The sequence below is a fragment of the Columba livia genome, chromosome 2 (assembly GCF_036013475.1).
Source record: "Columba livia isolate bColLiv1 breed racing homer chromosome 2, bColLiv1.pat.W.v2, whole genome shotgun sequence".
Taxonomy (NCBI): Eukaryota; Metazoa; Chordata; class Aves; order Columbiformes; family Columbidae; genus Columba; species Columba livia.
The window spans coordinates 107,497,063-107,514,581 of NC_088603.1; the positions used below are offsets into that span (position 1 = coordinate 107,497,063).

At 40.7% G+C, this 17,519-nt stretch overlaps 1 protein-coding gene across 1 annotated transcript in view; it reads right to left on the minus strand.

Moving 5' to 3' along the window:
• GNAL (G protein subunit alpha L) overlaps window positions 1-17,151 on the minus strand; it is a 202,848-nt gene extending 185,697 nt beyond the window's left edge. The window contains exon 1 of the mRNA XM_065053105.1: window positions 16,414-17,151. Within this exon, the coding sequence (XP_064909177.1) occupies window positions 16,414-16,867 (454 nt within the window). The 5' untranslated portion in view covers window positions 16,868-17,151. The remainder of the gene's footprint in view (window positions 1-16,413) is intronic.
• Between the last annotated feature and the right edge of the window lie 368 nt (window positions 17,152-17,519).

Genomic DNA, 17,519 nt, shown 5'->3' on the forward strand with positions numbered 1-17,519 from the left:
AAGCCATATCTCCAAGCTGTCTTTAAAACAAAATTAACACAAAACCAAAATTTTCTTTCAAGTTTACTTTCAATCCACAAAATTACAAAGATAGCATGAACTGTTTTAATTAAGCTGTGGGACAAGCCATGGCAGCTTGGCCACAGAATCCTGCTTCATTCAGCGCAAAGCAAACAGTGAGTAAAGAACACATCAAGGTGATAGAGCAAACAGCAGTGGTACCTGGAAACTGGTGAAACTGGTTGAAACCAGTATAAAGAAAGATGCTTGGCAGAGCAAACAGGCTGTTACAGTTTTCTTTAAGGAAGAGGAACCACAGCCTTTCTTTGCCACAGAGAGGCTTGCTTCACTGCACATTTGATTGCATAGCAGGTCATGCACAAGTGCCTTCATATCCAGTGACACTGTTCTTTACACTTGAGCTAGCAGGTAACTGGAAACAGAGGACAAAGCTTTAGTGCTACCACAGAAATCATGTGGCACCTTTGGTATACTGATACAGGTCTCCCACTCTAGTTGCAGTCAAGTCACAGCTTCTTTTGACTACATATCCACTTGTTCACAAATACAGAATAAATTTTAGCAGAATGTGAGTAACCAAGTCACTGAACTTCCTTCATAATTCCTCTGGTCTTTTTAGAGGAACTGGCAATACCCAGAAGTTACATTAGTCAGAAACCAGCTCCGCAACTCATTTATTGCTGAATTACTGACATGGTTTATCCAACATTGACCTCAGCTTAGATAAGATCCCACAGCATTTATTAGTTCAGGCATAATACCACAGTTATAGGACAAGCCCTGAGCAACAGAATAGATGTGGGTTCTAAAATAGTAAGATAAAATTGCATCATGTCTTGAATGGGATTTGGATCCCAGTTCATTCCAACTAAGGAATGCAGGATTTCTAATCTCCACTGTTATCACACCCACTGATGACATGTTCAGTAAGTTATACAGCTCTCAGAAACATCAGTGAAATGTAATTTTTATAGTAAAGAACATTTTCTCAGGAAAAATGGTAGATCAAGGAACTATTCCAGAAGCTCTATACTAAAAATTGTACCACTACATGAACAGTTCTATCAGCCGAGGTGGTAAACCAAAGCAGTAAGGATTATAAAGGAGCTTGACCATACAAGAAAATCCTGGTAACAACCAATTCATTAACTACTAGTCTGCTTCAGCTTGTGGCAAATCAAGTTACTGATTGCAAGAACAAGCTGTTTCATTTTTTTCCAGGCACTCTCGTCATGCATTAGCAGTGATGGGCAGGGACAAAGTTCTCCCTTGCAGAAATACAATTGTCCATCTGTCTAGGTTCAAAGACCTTTCCTTGGTGCAGTAAGAGACTCCCATTACTCTTTGCTTATCCTCTTGCTCCTAAAGCTGGTCAGATGGAGAATTTTCAGTTATCAAAATCTGCAGTAGCAATGCAATCTGATAACCTTAACAACTTAGGGTTGTTTTCCCAACACATCATGCTGCTGCCAAAATACCCTCCACTATATTGCATCCCACCCTTATCTGAAGTGAGGTGAAAGGATATCAGTTCCTACAAGTCATCATTCTTCACCGGCCTCAAAACAGGAGGAAAGCCAGGAACCGTCTGCTTTTAAGACCTCCTCATGCTCTCATGACAGGGAACTTTCATGACCAGCATCTGAGAGGCCCAGATCATTAAGCTGCCATTGGGACATAAAAACAGTACCAGAAGGTTCTGTTTCTTCCCAGCTGAGTTTTCACATGTTGGACATATGGCCAGCAGAGAAGGCCACACAGCTGCAGCATTATCTTTAGGTTTCCCCACTCTCAAGAGTATTTAATTTGAGAAGCAGTTTTCAGAAATTCTAGTGAACATTAATACAGTAATTTGGACACCAAAGGCAGTAGCTTTTTGTAGCAGCTCTCTATTCTAGAAGTAGGCTGTAGAGACACCTGAACTAATAATTAAAATTAAGATGATGGGTAATTCTGAGTACATTCTACTTCTACCTGGATTTTCCATCTGTACAAGAGGCAACATATATATGGTTCACTCCTTAGAAAAATCTATGAGATACTGAAGGCTTCTGTATACTGTGCAAGAATTCTTGCACATTAAAAAAAAATTAAGAAGACCTGCAGTCAGCATGTCTTATTCCGTTATTATTATTTACTCTCTACTGTATATACCATAAGGTAGGCATGAACCTATAAAGAATGCAGAAAGGAAGCACAGTCACGTAACCAAAGACAACATAGTGCATGTTGACATAAAGCATATATAAAGTTTGAACAGATACCCTGCACAATGGAAATGCCTGACCTTTGTGTGGGTATTTGACAGTTGAACTATAGTTAGAACCAAACCCTGATGATTGTTACAGTTGAGTCTTCCTAATGATTTTCATTTTATGACACCATTCAGCTGATTTTGTTAGTTTTTAACCTCTCGGCCTGAAGTTTTCCATTATGAATACCAATGGATATTTACGATCGGAAGGGAAAACTTAAACAAGCAAATGAGTTTTTCTGTCAATATTTTAAGAAGTCTGCTGTTCTGAAATCTGTATTAATTTTTTCAGCATCCTGTTATTGAGTCAGGGGTTGCACACTGTATTTCATGGGCTCCATGAAAGAAACTGCATTTTCAGTTTAAAGTCTCAGAATAAAAGCTCCCTTAAAAAAAATAAATAAAATATATTTGATATGAATGAAGTATCACCATGACTTAAACATGAACCCAATGACTGAACTAGGTACAAAGTGATGAAAACAACACTAGAACAAAAAAATATTATTATTCTTGAAGGAATTGATATATTCAGAGTATGCAACACAGTGCTTCCTCGATGCTGTTTGACTCCAGTTGAAGTTGGAAGACAAAACCACCCAGTACTTTTGAAGCACTTCTGATGACATGTACCCCATTCAAGCTGAAAAATGAGACATTCAAAGATGACATTCATGAAAACAATTTTCTACCATGCCTCTGGGTCTCAGCTCTTTCTTCCAACTCAAGCAGTAAATTCCAGACTGATGACAGAGTTAAGACAGGCAGAGTTACGTTCACATCTGGGATTCTTGCAGCACAGCAAGAATCACTATGCTTTCAATGTAAGCACACATTTTACATACTTGCACATTACACTGACTTACAACTTCAAGATCTTCACACACCACAGCAGAATCAGTAACATGACTGCTCCTATACCTCAAGTTATTTTCCCCCCCTCCACTGTTTATTCTCACAATCTATTTTGGAAGTTCTTTTTAAAGAAAACAAATGTTTCCTCCACATGAAGGGACCCTGTGTGAATAGTTAATTAAAATGCTGGAAGACCTGACTCCAACTAGAGCATTTATCAGAACACCCACTGAGGAAGGGCTCTCCTTTGAAATCTTAAATATGTTGTTAACCATGGATAGGGGTCAAGAAAGCTTTAAGACATCCAGTGCTCTGAAAAACTGTAACACCTGAGAAGAAGAAGAAAAAAAAAAAAAAGACTGTCTCTGATGACAGGTGACAAACTCAGTCAAGTATTTTATAAATTGAGATAATTGTTAATGTGCATTTAGGATGAGCTAAAGAATGAGAATACCCCAATGCATTCACAGAGATTTAATTCTTCTCTCAAATACCTATTAATAAGAACAGTATTATGAAGGTAAGAACTCTACTTTTATGTTGGTAAAGTGATAGAATAGAGTTGATTTCCAACATGTAACACATACACTTCTGACAATAAGCAGTTTTTCTAACAGATACTAACTGTCTTTCCTAACTACTACCAAAAAAACCAAAAAGCCATCAGAAAGCTGACCTAAACCAAAACTGTTCATTTACTAGGTGCTGGGATTTAAGAGTTAAACTCAAAGATGATTTCAAAACCTGAATGATCAGCAATTTCCCAACCACAAAGAAAGAAGGGAAAAAGTAAGAGAAGTCAGCTGATTTGAAAGACGGCCCTCAAAGGGTCCAAGCAACTGCCTGCAAGATCTAACATAGCACGGAAGATGCTTTTGGGCCACAGGGAGTAACAAATAAAAGAAGGGAACAAACCCAACATAATGAGATTATTTTTTTCCCTCCTGCTCTGGGCTGTGGTAACAGTAAATATTCAATTAGATTAATATTTCACATTGAAAAAGCATTTTCAGCTCTAAAGTATCGGTTTAAATAAGCAGCATGTATTTTTTAAGAAAAGGAGAAGGAAGTGAACAGTGTAAACCACCCTAAAACCAGACTACATTCTACAGATGGAAGACAAAGGAAAACACTGCTGTTTCCAAAATATCTCCTCAGCTTAATAAAATAATTTGTTTTTCTAGAAATCATAATAGTACCATGGTCTTCTAGACCATGCTAGACCAAGATGTGGATGACAAGCCTCATTGTTTAATGAAAACATTCATCAAGAAATGTCAGGTTATGTTCTTTACCTTAAAACAGTAACAGCAAATAACACCGCATGTGTCAACACAAGTCATTCTTTAAACAGAGATTCCTGCTTTTTTTGTTCACAAGGTAATCTAAACACTTTTCTCTTAACATTGTCCTGCACATCACCTCAGATAACAGCATAAAGAACGTCAATCACATTTACTGTTTCTCTACAAAATAACCTCAGTGCCTCAGAAAAGAAAGTCGCTCCAGGTATGACATTCCAATATTTATATTACACATAGCTCAAGAAAAGTCAAATTCCATCGAGCACAGCACTAGTATCTACCACCTAAGGCCAGTGAATCAGTAATAAGTTATTCACTTAATTAAAAATAAATATTTGAGGGGTATTGGTGATAAATACAGTTGATTAAGTTAAAGTTATGTCAATGTAAGACATCTGATATTGTAAGTAAGCAGCACATGTATGCCTGATGTTATTCTGCAAATGATCTATATAACAAATTTTAAGTGGATCAGGAATCAGCTAATAGATGAGCTTCAAGAACTAATAGTGAATCATCAACTAGTTGCAGTATTACTAGTAAGGTTCACACAGGACCAGTAAACTTTTAGTCACCGATTAAAGACACTGCATTGAATAATGCTGCCTTATCAAAAAATGGAAGTGTGGAGGAGCAATAATGCTGGATAACAGCAACCTTCTGACAAGCACATCAAATAATACTCTTCAATGAGCCACTGCAAGGTCATATCTCTAGAAGCAGCAAAGCAGAGTATAAAGATTTTTATAGGGCAGTTTCAGAAAGTAATTCTGAAGTGTCTGATGAAGTGGGGAAAAAAAAAAAAAGAATGCTTCCTCCAGAAAATAAACACAAGCAAAAACACAATTAGAAGTAGGCACTGCTCACTTCCGAGACATTGGAAAAACAGTTCTGACAAGAGCAATAGGTGAAGAGCACAGTCAGCTTTTAAAGAATCTTTTCCAGAAAAGAATGGAAGAACTATATGAGTTACAGCTACAAACAAGCTGGAGAAAGCAAGCATAGTATGAATTCCAACCGAGTAGAGGCTGAAGCTGGTGTGTAGGACAGAGTGTATGTCCTGCTCAGAACTCAAACAAGGTCCCAAGCAACACCACTGTTTCAACACTTCATATGAAGATTACCCTAATAATATCAGTGTTAAAATTCAAACAACTTATTAATTTAGAGCACAGAGACTACTGGGATGTAAATTTATTTCTTGGTTACATAGCAAAGTGGAAAAACCTTACCAGTTACTTCTGGACTTTCAGTCTACTTATTCATAAATTCCTTAGAACTGCTCCACAGTCTGGTTGCTTACCTCATGCTGATGAAGCAGCTACCAATACTGAAGTCTCTATCAGTCTGACTTCAGAGAGAACTGTGTTAAAGGACAAAGGACTGAACTCAAAAGATGCTGTATGTACATTTATTTAGTACTCAGCACTATCTTCAAATGTTTTTTTTCTGACATGGGATTAAGAGACATAAATTCAGCATTTCTTGCCATGCCAGGTAAACAGCCAGTTCAAGTAAGTTTCTAATTCCTCTTTTACCAGGGGGGGAACAACAACAAAAAAAGAACAAAAACAAACAAACAAACCCAGACAACACCTGGCAGAAATTCTTACTTTTAAATAAATTTAGCTGACCTGTAAAGAAACACAGAGTGAGGTATTACAGGTGCGTTTCATTTTCACTTCAAAAAGGAAGTCAGAAGAGGGAAGAAAAAAAAAAAATGAAAGCTTTGCTCCCATACTTTTCCAGCCTTCTTTACCTTAAAGAAATGTTGTCATTAAGGAAAGGTCACATTTCAGTGGCAGTCAACATGGCAGGATGTTTTGATGTTATGCTTAAGACCGTTATGTATTTGTTTTGCCCCAGAGCCAGCCTACATGCACTAGAACACCAGGTGCTTGAGAACCTGGGCAGCCTGTGCCATTGCTCACACGAACAATACACAAAAACCCCCCCAAAACTGCGGTATTAAGGTGAATGGTCTCCCCCAGGAGCAGAAGCAGGTATTAACACACACCTGTTCTTCAGCATTGCATAGGGAGGTGGAGTGAGTGTGAAATATCTGTTCTTTCTTGTTCAGAGCATCACAGTCCCACTATCCTTCTCCTGAAATGGCTGGACCAGGAGCACCAGCGATGGCACTGGGCATAGCAGGGCACAGCATGAAAGACAGTCCCATCTCACCCCTGCCCACCCCGCAAACCCTTCTGTAAAAGAGTCATCTGAAAGGCCATTTGACCTTTTACTGCATTGCTTTAACTTTTCATGACATGTTAGAAAGCATCATTTAGTGTCTGGCAGATAGATCACATTCCTGTGATGCTCTTTTACTAGGCAACAACTATTGCCAAATGGCCTTTGGAGATTACTCTTCAGGTGATCCTTCCTACAGTAAAGGATGAGCAGCATCCAGGTATCAAGAAACTATTCTCTTCTTTTTACCTTTTCCATGAAACAGTTCTCCTTCCACCTCTGGTAGTTCCAAGACATAGCTGACATGCACCTGGAGCGAGAATTTGCTGGGAAAAGGGAGTTCTGTATGTTGCAAGTCAAACACCACTGTACGTATTCTTGTTCTTTTTTCCCAACTTTCTGCTGAATAAACATCTTCACCTCTATAACACAGAGTTAAGAGGTAGAAGGCCCCAAGAAGGAATACGTTGCCTGCTTAAATATTGCTGTAGTTTCTCCATTTAAAACAAAACAAAACCCCATCAACAGCACACCAACTGTACTGTTTCAATAATAATCAATTTGGAAAGACATTACTTAACAAACAAGCTCATGAATCCAGATGTCATATCAAGTACAGTAAGAAAACCTGAGGTAGCAGCAACTGAATTTGGAGCATAAGCCTTATACACCCTTGGTGAACCTGGAATCTCACGGAAACAGCAGAGGGATTGCTACAGCTCCCAAGCTGAAAGCAAAACATCAGGAAGCACTAAATCAAGCATAGTTCTACTGCTTCTGTTATCAGTCTTCCAGTAAGAGAAATTAAATGCATTAGAGCACTGAAGAATCACAAGAAGTGTAAGACTGTTCAAAATATTCTTACAAGTAAGAAGAAAACAATATTTTCTAAAAGGAACAATGCTTGGCCGTTATTTTAATGCAGTTTGTTACCCAGTCTTTTTTCAAGTGCCAAAACCTCGTGTTCCCCCCCATCAGTGCTATGTCTTCTATAGGGACAGTCCAGATCAATATGAACAAGAAGTTCAGTCTGTTAAACAAACACAAGCCATCAGAATTTACGCAAAAAAAAAAAAAAAAAAAAGAGTGGTTTGTTGGTTGATTGGTTGTTGTGCTTTCCCCCACATGTGAGAAAATATTCTAAAAAAATTCATATTTCTGTTTTTCTTTCAAAATGTTAAATCAAAGGAAGATCAACTATGCAATCTGAACCAGAATTACTGTCCTGTAGCGCCCATCTGTTTTCCTTCATGGAAATATTTTCAAGAAGGGATAAAAGCAAAACAGTTTGAACAGCTACTGTTCTGCATTAAGCCATATTCACAAAACAGTAAACCAAATGAATAAAAAGATCTGAAAGTCATCTTAAGCTATAGCTGATCCTTCATGGAGTTTTCCTGCTTGTTTATATGTGACCAGGTTGCACAGCATCACACACAATAGTAGCATACTTGTAGTGTACTACCAGGTTCTTAAGCGCAACTGAAGCAGAAAAACTTCTCTTGCACACATCAAGGATTTTTTTCTTTATTCAGTTTTTAACATTAGGTGATTAAATGATTGCGGGAAACCACGTTAGAGACACCTTGTCATTTAGAAAGGAAAACAGACTTTTTTAGTTAAAAAAACCAAAACCAATACTTCTTCAACCATAGCGCTGGAGATTATGAACTGGTTATTTCTGCATATGTCCTTTACACAAATTATTCTGTTCTTCTACATCTTAGGTTTTACCGTTTGTATAACAACATAAAAGAATTCTGTCTTTGCTGGTACATGTTAGAAGTGCGTAATATCTTGTTCATATCTCTCCTAGAGAGTGAATTAGACAAGTATAGCAAGCTTAGAAGAAACAGAAGATAACATTATAAGTCTATTTTGTAATTCAAATATCCAGCAAGTCAAAGGATGAAAAAACTCAATCTTGTTACAGAATCAATTACACTTGCCCTGCTCTTGCAAAGGCTTAAGCCTGTGAGATACACCAGGATATAATTCAACCACACAGGCTTGAGGGTTGGTTTAACTCGTCTGGACAATCTACCATGTTTTACAAGGACTTCAGTGGTTGCATGTGTGCAGGCACAGACACAGTTGTGTATCTCCAACTGAAAAAGTATCATCTGGAATAGAAAACTTTTCCTCAATCAACATGAAATTAATACAAGCATGTGAAATATGAGGGAGTGTTCTCACTCAAAAACAGTAACTTGCTTCTGTTGTAGCCTAGTCCTCCATGTGTGAGGTGTTGAAGCAAAAGATTATTAAGGTGGCACTGCTTAACACTATGCAGTGTGTTCTGCATCTGCTTCAAGAATCATAATGACTAATTCTCCATAATTAAGAGAACTGTAGCACAACAGAGTTGGTAAAGTCTCCAGCAACTTTCACAACAGCTTTCAATAAAAGATTACTTGCTTAATGTAAATTACACTTACACAGAAGAATAAGGATACATGACCATCCACACTTCTGGCAGTTTAACACAGGCTTCATCATGATAGAAAAATACAATTCTATCCATTTGAATCCACATATGACAAACTAAATACAGATTATACTACAAGTTTCAAAAATGTGTATTTTCAAATAATGAAAAAAAAAAAAGAGGGATTTGGAGTGAGGAAATGATACCCACAGAGAGCAAGGACTCAATTTATTGTAGTAGAAGGAGGGGGAAGATTTCTACTTTTAAACAGCTTTATAAGCTCCAAAATGCATATTGTTTGCACATGATGTAAATTCTTGGCTAAAATCAAGTTAAAGATAATAGTATAGAATTTAAAATACAACCTAAATGTGACTTACTATAGTAACAGTATTTTTGGAAAGAATAATTTATTATTCTTGAAACTTAACATTACTTTAAGTGGAATTTATAATTCTTCAAACTTAAGTTTAAAAACAAACAAATGTAAAATGCCAAATTATGAGGTAGCAATTCAAGTTTGATCTCAAAGAGATCTTATCAGTTAAGATCTTCCACTACCGGCGATTGATATCATGCCTTATGTTACAGATATTAATTGGTAGGGTGTTTTTTTTATTTTTTGATTGTTTGCAGATGAACACAAAAAAGAAGAAATTAGTATTTTCTTAACTACTTTTTATCTATTCCAGTCCCAAACAGTATGTCCTTCCTCTTCTTCATACAGCTCATCCAATGAGGCTTTAAGTCCTTAAACTTTTTTTTAATATTCACGTACAGACAAATCACAAGAGATAGAAGTTCCACATATAGCTATACAGTGCGACAGGGATAATATGAAATACCACTAGTCAGCACACTTAATATGCTCACCCCCTTTTGGAGAAGGCATAAATACAATGTGCAGAGGCCGGGTACAAGGCTGCATTTCTTCAAGACCCTGCACTCCCAGGTATTTAAAAAGCAAACCAACCACCCAGCCTCATTGATTTATGATATTATCAGTCAAAAGAAAATATTTAAAATACTAAAAAGTTGTGTCAGGCTGTTGTAAGTAATTGTACAGTAAGACAAAGTTTCTCCCTACAAAGTGAAAGATGTTTTGACAACTGCAGCATAACAAATACCTCACAGTGTTGAACAGCCACACAAAGCTGTAAATCTTAGCGATAACTGGAGGATTTTAACTATCTATGAAAGGCTGCATTTATTAAGAACACAGTAAGAATTCCATCTCTAGAAATAGATCTGTCTCTTCAGGGAAAGACAGCTTTAGATTTATTTTGGACCGTGGCACCAGTCAACAGGCTGAATAACATATGCTCCATGCTTCGTTTTACTCATCTGTTTAACCCATCAAGCATCTACTCTAAGAAGAGCCTCTTACTGGACATTACTAAAGATCCATACCACACAGAATTTAAGAAAACATCAAAAGGTCAAGATTTCCCACAGGCAAAATGGTAACTCAGAAGTTTCCATCCCTTCTATCAGAGGGTAAGTGACAGCTCTGTTATCTTACTGGCATCACTTTGTTTCTCTACTATCATTTGGAAGTCCATGGAAAAGAATGATTTCCACATCATTCATCGAAAGCAAAATGTTTCTAGAACAGGGTATCAAATAAATTAACTTGGCAAGCAGAAGGAGGGCCAGGTTTGCCCCACAGCTCAGTCAGGCTGCTGGATTAACAGGAAAAGAAGAAAGGCGTTTTAAAACATTAATTCAACTTCCTAAGATCAATGATACCCAACTTGAAAAGTAAGCTGAATGAAGCCATAACTCTAGGAAAAAAAAAAAAAACACACCACAGTAAATATCTCCTGAATTTTGTATAGTTTCACTGTGTCAAAGATGCTAAAATGGGAAAAAAAAAAAAAATCCATGATATAACTATCATTTATACAGTTATCTTGAAGACTGAAAAAAAAAAAAATCTAAGATTCAGTTAAGGAATGTCAAAGGGTTGGCAAGGTACAAAATATGGGGTGCAGGCTGGGCAATGTAAAGGGATGGACATGAGAACAAAGTTTCAAACTGTATTTCTTCTAAACTCCGAAGAAAAGGCCTGGGGAAACAGTAAACAAATGTGCAGATCTAGAAGTTTTATTATACCCTAAAGTCCCTGCAGTTAAGAAGTTACAATGGTAATGGAAGCTTAAAATGACAAAGAAGATATTAGCATAGCTTGCTTAATGAAGACACCATGTTACAATAAGCATTTGTGAAATACACACCAATAGACAAGACTTGCCTAATAACTTAAAGTTCACATTGCCCAAGTAACAGCTGCTAGAAGCCACCCTTGCACAGCAGTTTGAGCCTCCCAGCACTGCTACACTTAACATGGAACAAAGTGTGTTTTCTTCTTAAATATCAACTGATTAAAAAATAAGGGAAAATCAAAGAACAGAAAACAGTTAAAACAGCTAAATGCAATTTGTCAGTAAACTACAAAATAAAGAAAAGCTAAGTGTTGTGAATCAGGGATAACTTTGGGTTTTTTCCAAGTGTGCTGGAAGTTATTAACTATTTCTAACACATCCTGATTACTTCTGTCTACTGGTTCTCTCACCTACAAGGTGTGCATATGCACTCCAGTATGATGGCGTAAGTTACAACAAAACCAGAGGGCATTTGGAAAGACATGAGAATGATGCAAAGGATTAGGGATTATAAAACCCATTTACTTTATTACATTGGTGAGTATTTGCATGCCATTATCTCTAAGTCGTGAAAATATCTGTTCCTACCAATTATATACCCATTATCTACATGCTAGAGCTACCTGGCTGTAGGCATCCCAAATATGTCAACATAAACCAATAACTTCTTTTGTAAAGAGAAGACAGGCATAGACAGCATACAACAAGAAGGTGCAACACAAGCAGCGATGCCCAGCTCCATTATGGACCAGGGATGGCATCATCTCTGGTGGCAACACAAAAACACCTAAAGCACATGGGCCTTATGAAGGCACAGAGAAAGTATCAGTACATCAAGCTAAACTAAATTCAGGTACTTATCAATAAGCATGAGTTGGCAATATATAAAAGTTAAAATTCAAGTTATTTTAAAGGAAGACTTCAGTTTAATTTTAATACTTAAAAGTGGTTTTGGAATAATAATGGTTTTCTGATGCAACACACATAAATAACACTGCAATTTTAGTCCAAAAGCCACTGTCAGAGCAGAAATCCTTCTTGCAACACAGTTTAATTCTGACAACAGTCAACAGGTGGGTAGTTAAGAAAACAAAACTGCAGTAAAGCATTACTTCTGTTAGACACCTCTGAGCTTTCTGGGATCTACTGCTTAGGAACTCCCCAAGCTTGACAAGGGATCTTCGTGCTTGATTTCCCCGAATTCAGGGGAGCTAGGTTTCTTTGTATGTTCTATACACTTTTGTACATAAACATCATCAAATCTGTCCAAATTTCACTATCAAGTCAATACTCAAATATCATGTAAGCAGCTACACTACCTTTTAAATGAAGAAAATTACTATGTCCATGTTTCCTTCCTCAATCCCCATATCATCACTTTCAGTTTCTGTTGAACAGAAAAGCTTTTACCCCCAGCACTTTCAGTTTCAGTACAGCAGGGAAGTGCAAAAGAATGAGTTCTGCTTGAGAAAGTCATCCAAAGTTAGGACAGCAACCAAGAACAGGGGAAATGGAAAAAACAGGAGCCAGAGGAGACAACAGCCATCTAGGAAAAACAAAACCAAACACAAACAAAAAAACCCCCACACCCCCCCAAACCACACACCACTATCTATAGCTTACTTCAACACTACATGAGCCTTAATTATATCACAATGGTTAGCACTCCACTTTAAGCCAATCCCCCTTCACCCCTCTTACTCCCAAAATAGTTTAAAATACAGGACTGGAAATGAGAACTTAAATTGCTTCTATAAAGTGATTTGTAATGTTTGTACAGTTTCTAGGAAATCAGCAGCTAAAACACTCTTGTAGAAGAGAGTGTCTGCAGTTCTCCGGGAAACAAAAAAAACAAACAAACAAAATTAAAGAGACCAAACAAAACAACAGAAACCAAAGCTACAAGACACTGACCAAACCCTGTAAATCTGTGCAATAAATATTTGTGCTTAAAAAATAATCCTCATCTCAGGGTTAGCAAAAGCATCTTAGGAATTCTACATAATTTAACATTTTCACCTACAAAAATAAAAGGAAATTTAAAAAGAGAACTCCAATAAGACAGCACACAGTAATTAAGTCAAGATTTCCAGCTCCTTCTCCTCTTCTTAAAGAACACATTAAATAAGAAACGGCCAGTTGCAATGGCAAGCAAGTTTCCATTTTATGTGCATTTAATCTTCTCGCAGAAGAAAAACAAGCAAACCAACCCAAACTGTTTGCTGTTATTCCAGCATCCTAGTGAAGCCCCTGCATGACAGTTAACAGGCACCTGATACAGATACACATATTTATGTGGGGTGCACATGCAGGCAGCTGATCTCAAGGACTTACCACACACCCGTCTTTTCACAATTATTGGTTATGACAACATGCATTAAGCGTTCCTGAATGTAGGTTAGAAGGGAGCATCAAAACATTATGTGCAGTATGAGACATTAGTTGGAGGGAAGCTGTGACAGGCAAGAATGTGTCCTTAGCCATTTACCAACATACACTAAAAAAAGCCTTTGAGACTTCATAATATTTTGATAACTTATATGCACAGCTCATCACAAAGCTGATTGTTTTCATTTGACATAATAAAGGGAGAATTAGTGTGCTTTTAGGGAAAAGTTGTTTTCAAACATTTATAGAAGCTTCTCTTCTAATATACTACTTATTTAGAGACTCTGGAGACTATTGGCGTTCTTATACTAGTGCATTTATATGCATATCCTTTTGATATCTAGTAGTAACTCTTTAAAATATACACTGCATTTTCCTCTAAAATCTTTATAATATTCTCTAAACTTGCCCCAGTTCACATGTAAGACATACAAATCAAAACAAAGCAATTATTCACAAACTTGTATTTAAAAAAAAAGAAACAAAGCCCACACCAACGCTGTTGCTCAACTTTGTTTATTCTGTGACAGTGCTCTGCTGTCACTGCATTCACCATTTCCCCTCTGCTGTGCATTTCCTCCATGTTGATCTGCACAGACATTCCTCCTCTCTCTAGCAAAGGTGCACTTTTTAGGTTCACTCTGCCAGAAAGACCTTAGGGACAGGGATTGAGTTACCACCAGAAATGCTATAAGATACCAAGCTTATAATATTCTTTATTCTAAAAGACCTTTGTATACATCCTAAGTCTCTTCCTCTGTACAAGACTGAAAATGATTACCTAGCGCAATGCCATTTTGCTTGGCTCCTCCTCCGACAAGCAAACCCTTCCTCATTCTAAATAGCTCCCCTTATCTAGAGCAGCATTTCCACTTATTTGCAAACAGTAACACAAAGCACCTGCAGCTCTCTCTACATCAGAATCAAACATTTATGCCAGGCCCTTGTATGCCAGGGCTGAAACAATAATCCAGTATTTCCTCTCCATGATATGGAGATCAAGAGACTATTTTCCGATTATGACACAGATTTAATACAAAATTCACCGCAGAGAGTCTTCGGAGTGTTGAGTTTCTTTCAGGGTGCCACGGGTCAGAGATGGTTTATTTTTCAAATTGCATTGTTTCTGAACAGGTGTTTACTGCTCTGGTTTACTATGACAACTACCCATATTATAGACTACGCACAGTATCTATTTGTCAAGATCCTTTTGTTCAAGCAGTTACATTGCTCTCCAGAGGAAGGCCACCAACTAGTATCTTTGTCTTCTTGTAGCCATACCGGTCACAACACACTTCCAGAGGTTACAGGGGAAAAAAACTTTTAAAATATGCTTTAAAAAATTGAATATTTAAAATTTTAGAGTTAAATACTGTAACAGTTCAAGTATCAAAAGAAATATTTTACAAGTGATATTATTAATCCCATGGAGTCAGAACTACATCTTCTTCCTTTTACTAGGTGTACTGGGTATCCTACAGGCTGATATTTTACAGGAAATAATAAAGCCCATGTTTTTTTGGTTTTTTTTTGAACCAGAGCACTACAGTTCTAGCAAACTCACACCTTTTGTGCACTGCTGTATTTCATATTTTCTCCTCCCCTCACCCACCAAAAGGAACGAAGGAATCCAATAACATGGAAGTACCTCTTTACAAAGAAAGATGTAAGACTACTCAATATCTGAAATGCACATAGATAACCACCAAAACTCCACACCATGCAACAAAAACATGCAAAGCAAGCTAGCGCAAATCACTACTTCCACACTAACAGAAAACAGAGATTTATGACCAGAGTTAAGAGGTGAAATAAGCCCTCTCCTCCAACCATTAAAAAAAAAAGCCCTGCAGTATGACTGTTCTGTTTCCTGCAGGATATCAGATGCTTGTATTAGATACCCCTGTGGTTTTCATACTGTAAATGTATCAGCTGATACAAATCCTCTGGAGAGGGCTATTAACTAATGCTTAGAAAGAGCAGTGGCAACAGACCACACATAGCACCTCCGAGAAGAGGGGACAAAAGCTGACAAGTCATCCCTAAAAAACAAATTTGAGAGCCAACAGCTGAAGAACACATCTCGAAGCAGAGGCGAAGCCTGCGAGGAATATACATACCCACGCCCGCTTATTTCCCCCTTACACCGCTCACTGCTTCCTTAAATACAGAGCCTATTGCCCACCAGCACTCCTCTGATTTAGGAGCCACAAGACCACACTGCTGCTCCTCATCAAACCTTCCCTGGTTACACATGGCAGAGGAGGATCATCTACAGGCTACACACATCCTTCTGCATGGCCATTTTTCCTCCTTTCTGCTGCGTTTTTTTTTTAGTGTTTCCCAATTGCTCGGGCGCTATGGCAACTCCTGGCCCAGGCGGCCCCCGCGGGGCGATGGCGGCCGCCCCGGCCCAGGGCAGGGCTGCCCTCCCCGGGCAGACCCCGCTGCTCCCCCGCCGGCCTGGGTGGAGCCGCTCGCCCTCGCAGGGACAAGCGCCGATCGCGTTCTCCGTTGCAAAACCAGGGCCAGAAAAAGGGAGGAGAGAAGAAGGGGAGGAGGAAGGGAAAAGAAGGTGGAAACCTGTCTGAGGGAGAGCCCAGGGAGGGAGACGGGCGGGAGGGCAGGGCCGGGCTGGGGGGGGAGCAGCGGGGAGACAAAGGAGGGATGGAGGGCGCTCAAGGAAAACGGGGGAAGCCGGGGAGGGGGGCGCTGTCGGGGAACCCCGCGGGGCACCTGCCTGCTTCGGCACACGCCTCGCACACACATCCATATACACACACATCCATATACATACGCACGTACCCAGCAGCAGCAGGCGGTGCGTCTGCTTGTACTCCCGCTTCTGCTCCTTGAGCGCCCGGTCGATGCTCTTGCTGACTTTCCTCGCCTCCTTCTCCGCCTCCCGCTCCTCCAGGCGCAGCTTCTCCCAGGGTCTCTGCAGCGCCGGCGGCTGGTGCAGCGCCTGCTGCCGCGCCGCCTTCCCCCCGCCGCCGGGGCCGCCGGCCTTGGGCAGCGCCGGCCGCTCAGGGGCCGCCCCGTTACCGCCACCGTTCTGCAGCAGCAGCGGCGGCCCGTCCGCCTCCCCGCCGGGCTTACCGCCGGGCCGGAGCGGGGCGCTGAGGGGCTGCGGCTGCGGGGCGGCGTGAGGCTCGACCGGCGCTTCGGGCTCCGAGGCGGCGCCGGTGCTGGAGATGGAGCCGCCGCCACCGCCGGCGTCGCCGAAGAGCCGCGGGCGCAGGCTGTAGCAGAGCCCCATGGCTCGGTGCCCCCGCCGGGGACGGGCTCTGGCGCGGCGGGGTTGGCCTCAGCGCTTCCCGCCGGCCCTACGCGCCGGAGAGGCGGCGGGCGGGGAGGGGTCGCCTCGGAGCCCCTCACGGCCCCGCTGGGCCATGTTGCATTTTCCTCCCCGGGCGGCGGCAACGGCTCCTCAGCGCCGATCACCTGACACCGAGCTGCCACCGCCGGGTCTACCTTACCGTAAATACCCCAGCGCCAGCCCACCGCGCAGCGCCGGGCGCCGGCGGGGGAAAGGCGGGGGCACGCCGCCCGCGCCGCCACCACCACACAGGCGCACACACACACACACGTTCGCAGCCCCCACCGCCAACCGGCTCTGCCGGCCCCTCACGCCGCCCCCGCCCCATGGCCGCCTGCCCCCCGAGGGGGCGAGGGTCTCACAGCTCCCGCTTCGCGCACAGGCCGCGGGACCCTCGTCGCTTTGCTACCAACAAACACTACCCGAGCCCCCACGCACCCTGGGGGCACGGCGGTGGCTGCCTCCTGAGGGGCGGCCCAGGCCTAACCCCTGACGGCATCCTCGGGGAAAAACCCAAGATTGAGGCCTCTCACAGACAGGGACCTCTCAGGGTGCCACCGGCCCCTGCCAACCTGCCACCCTCACAGCTACA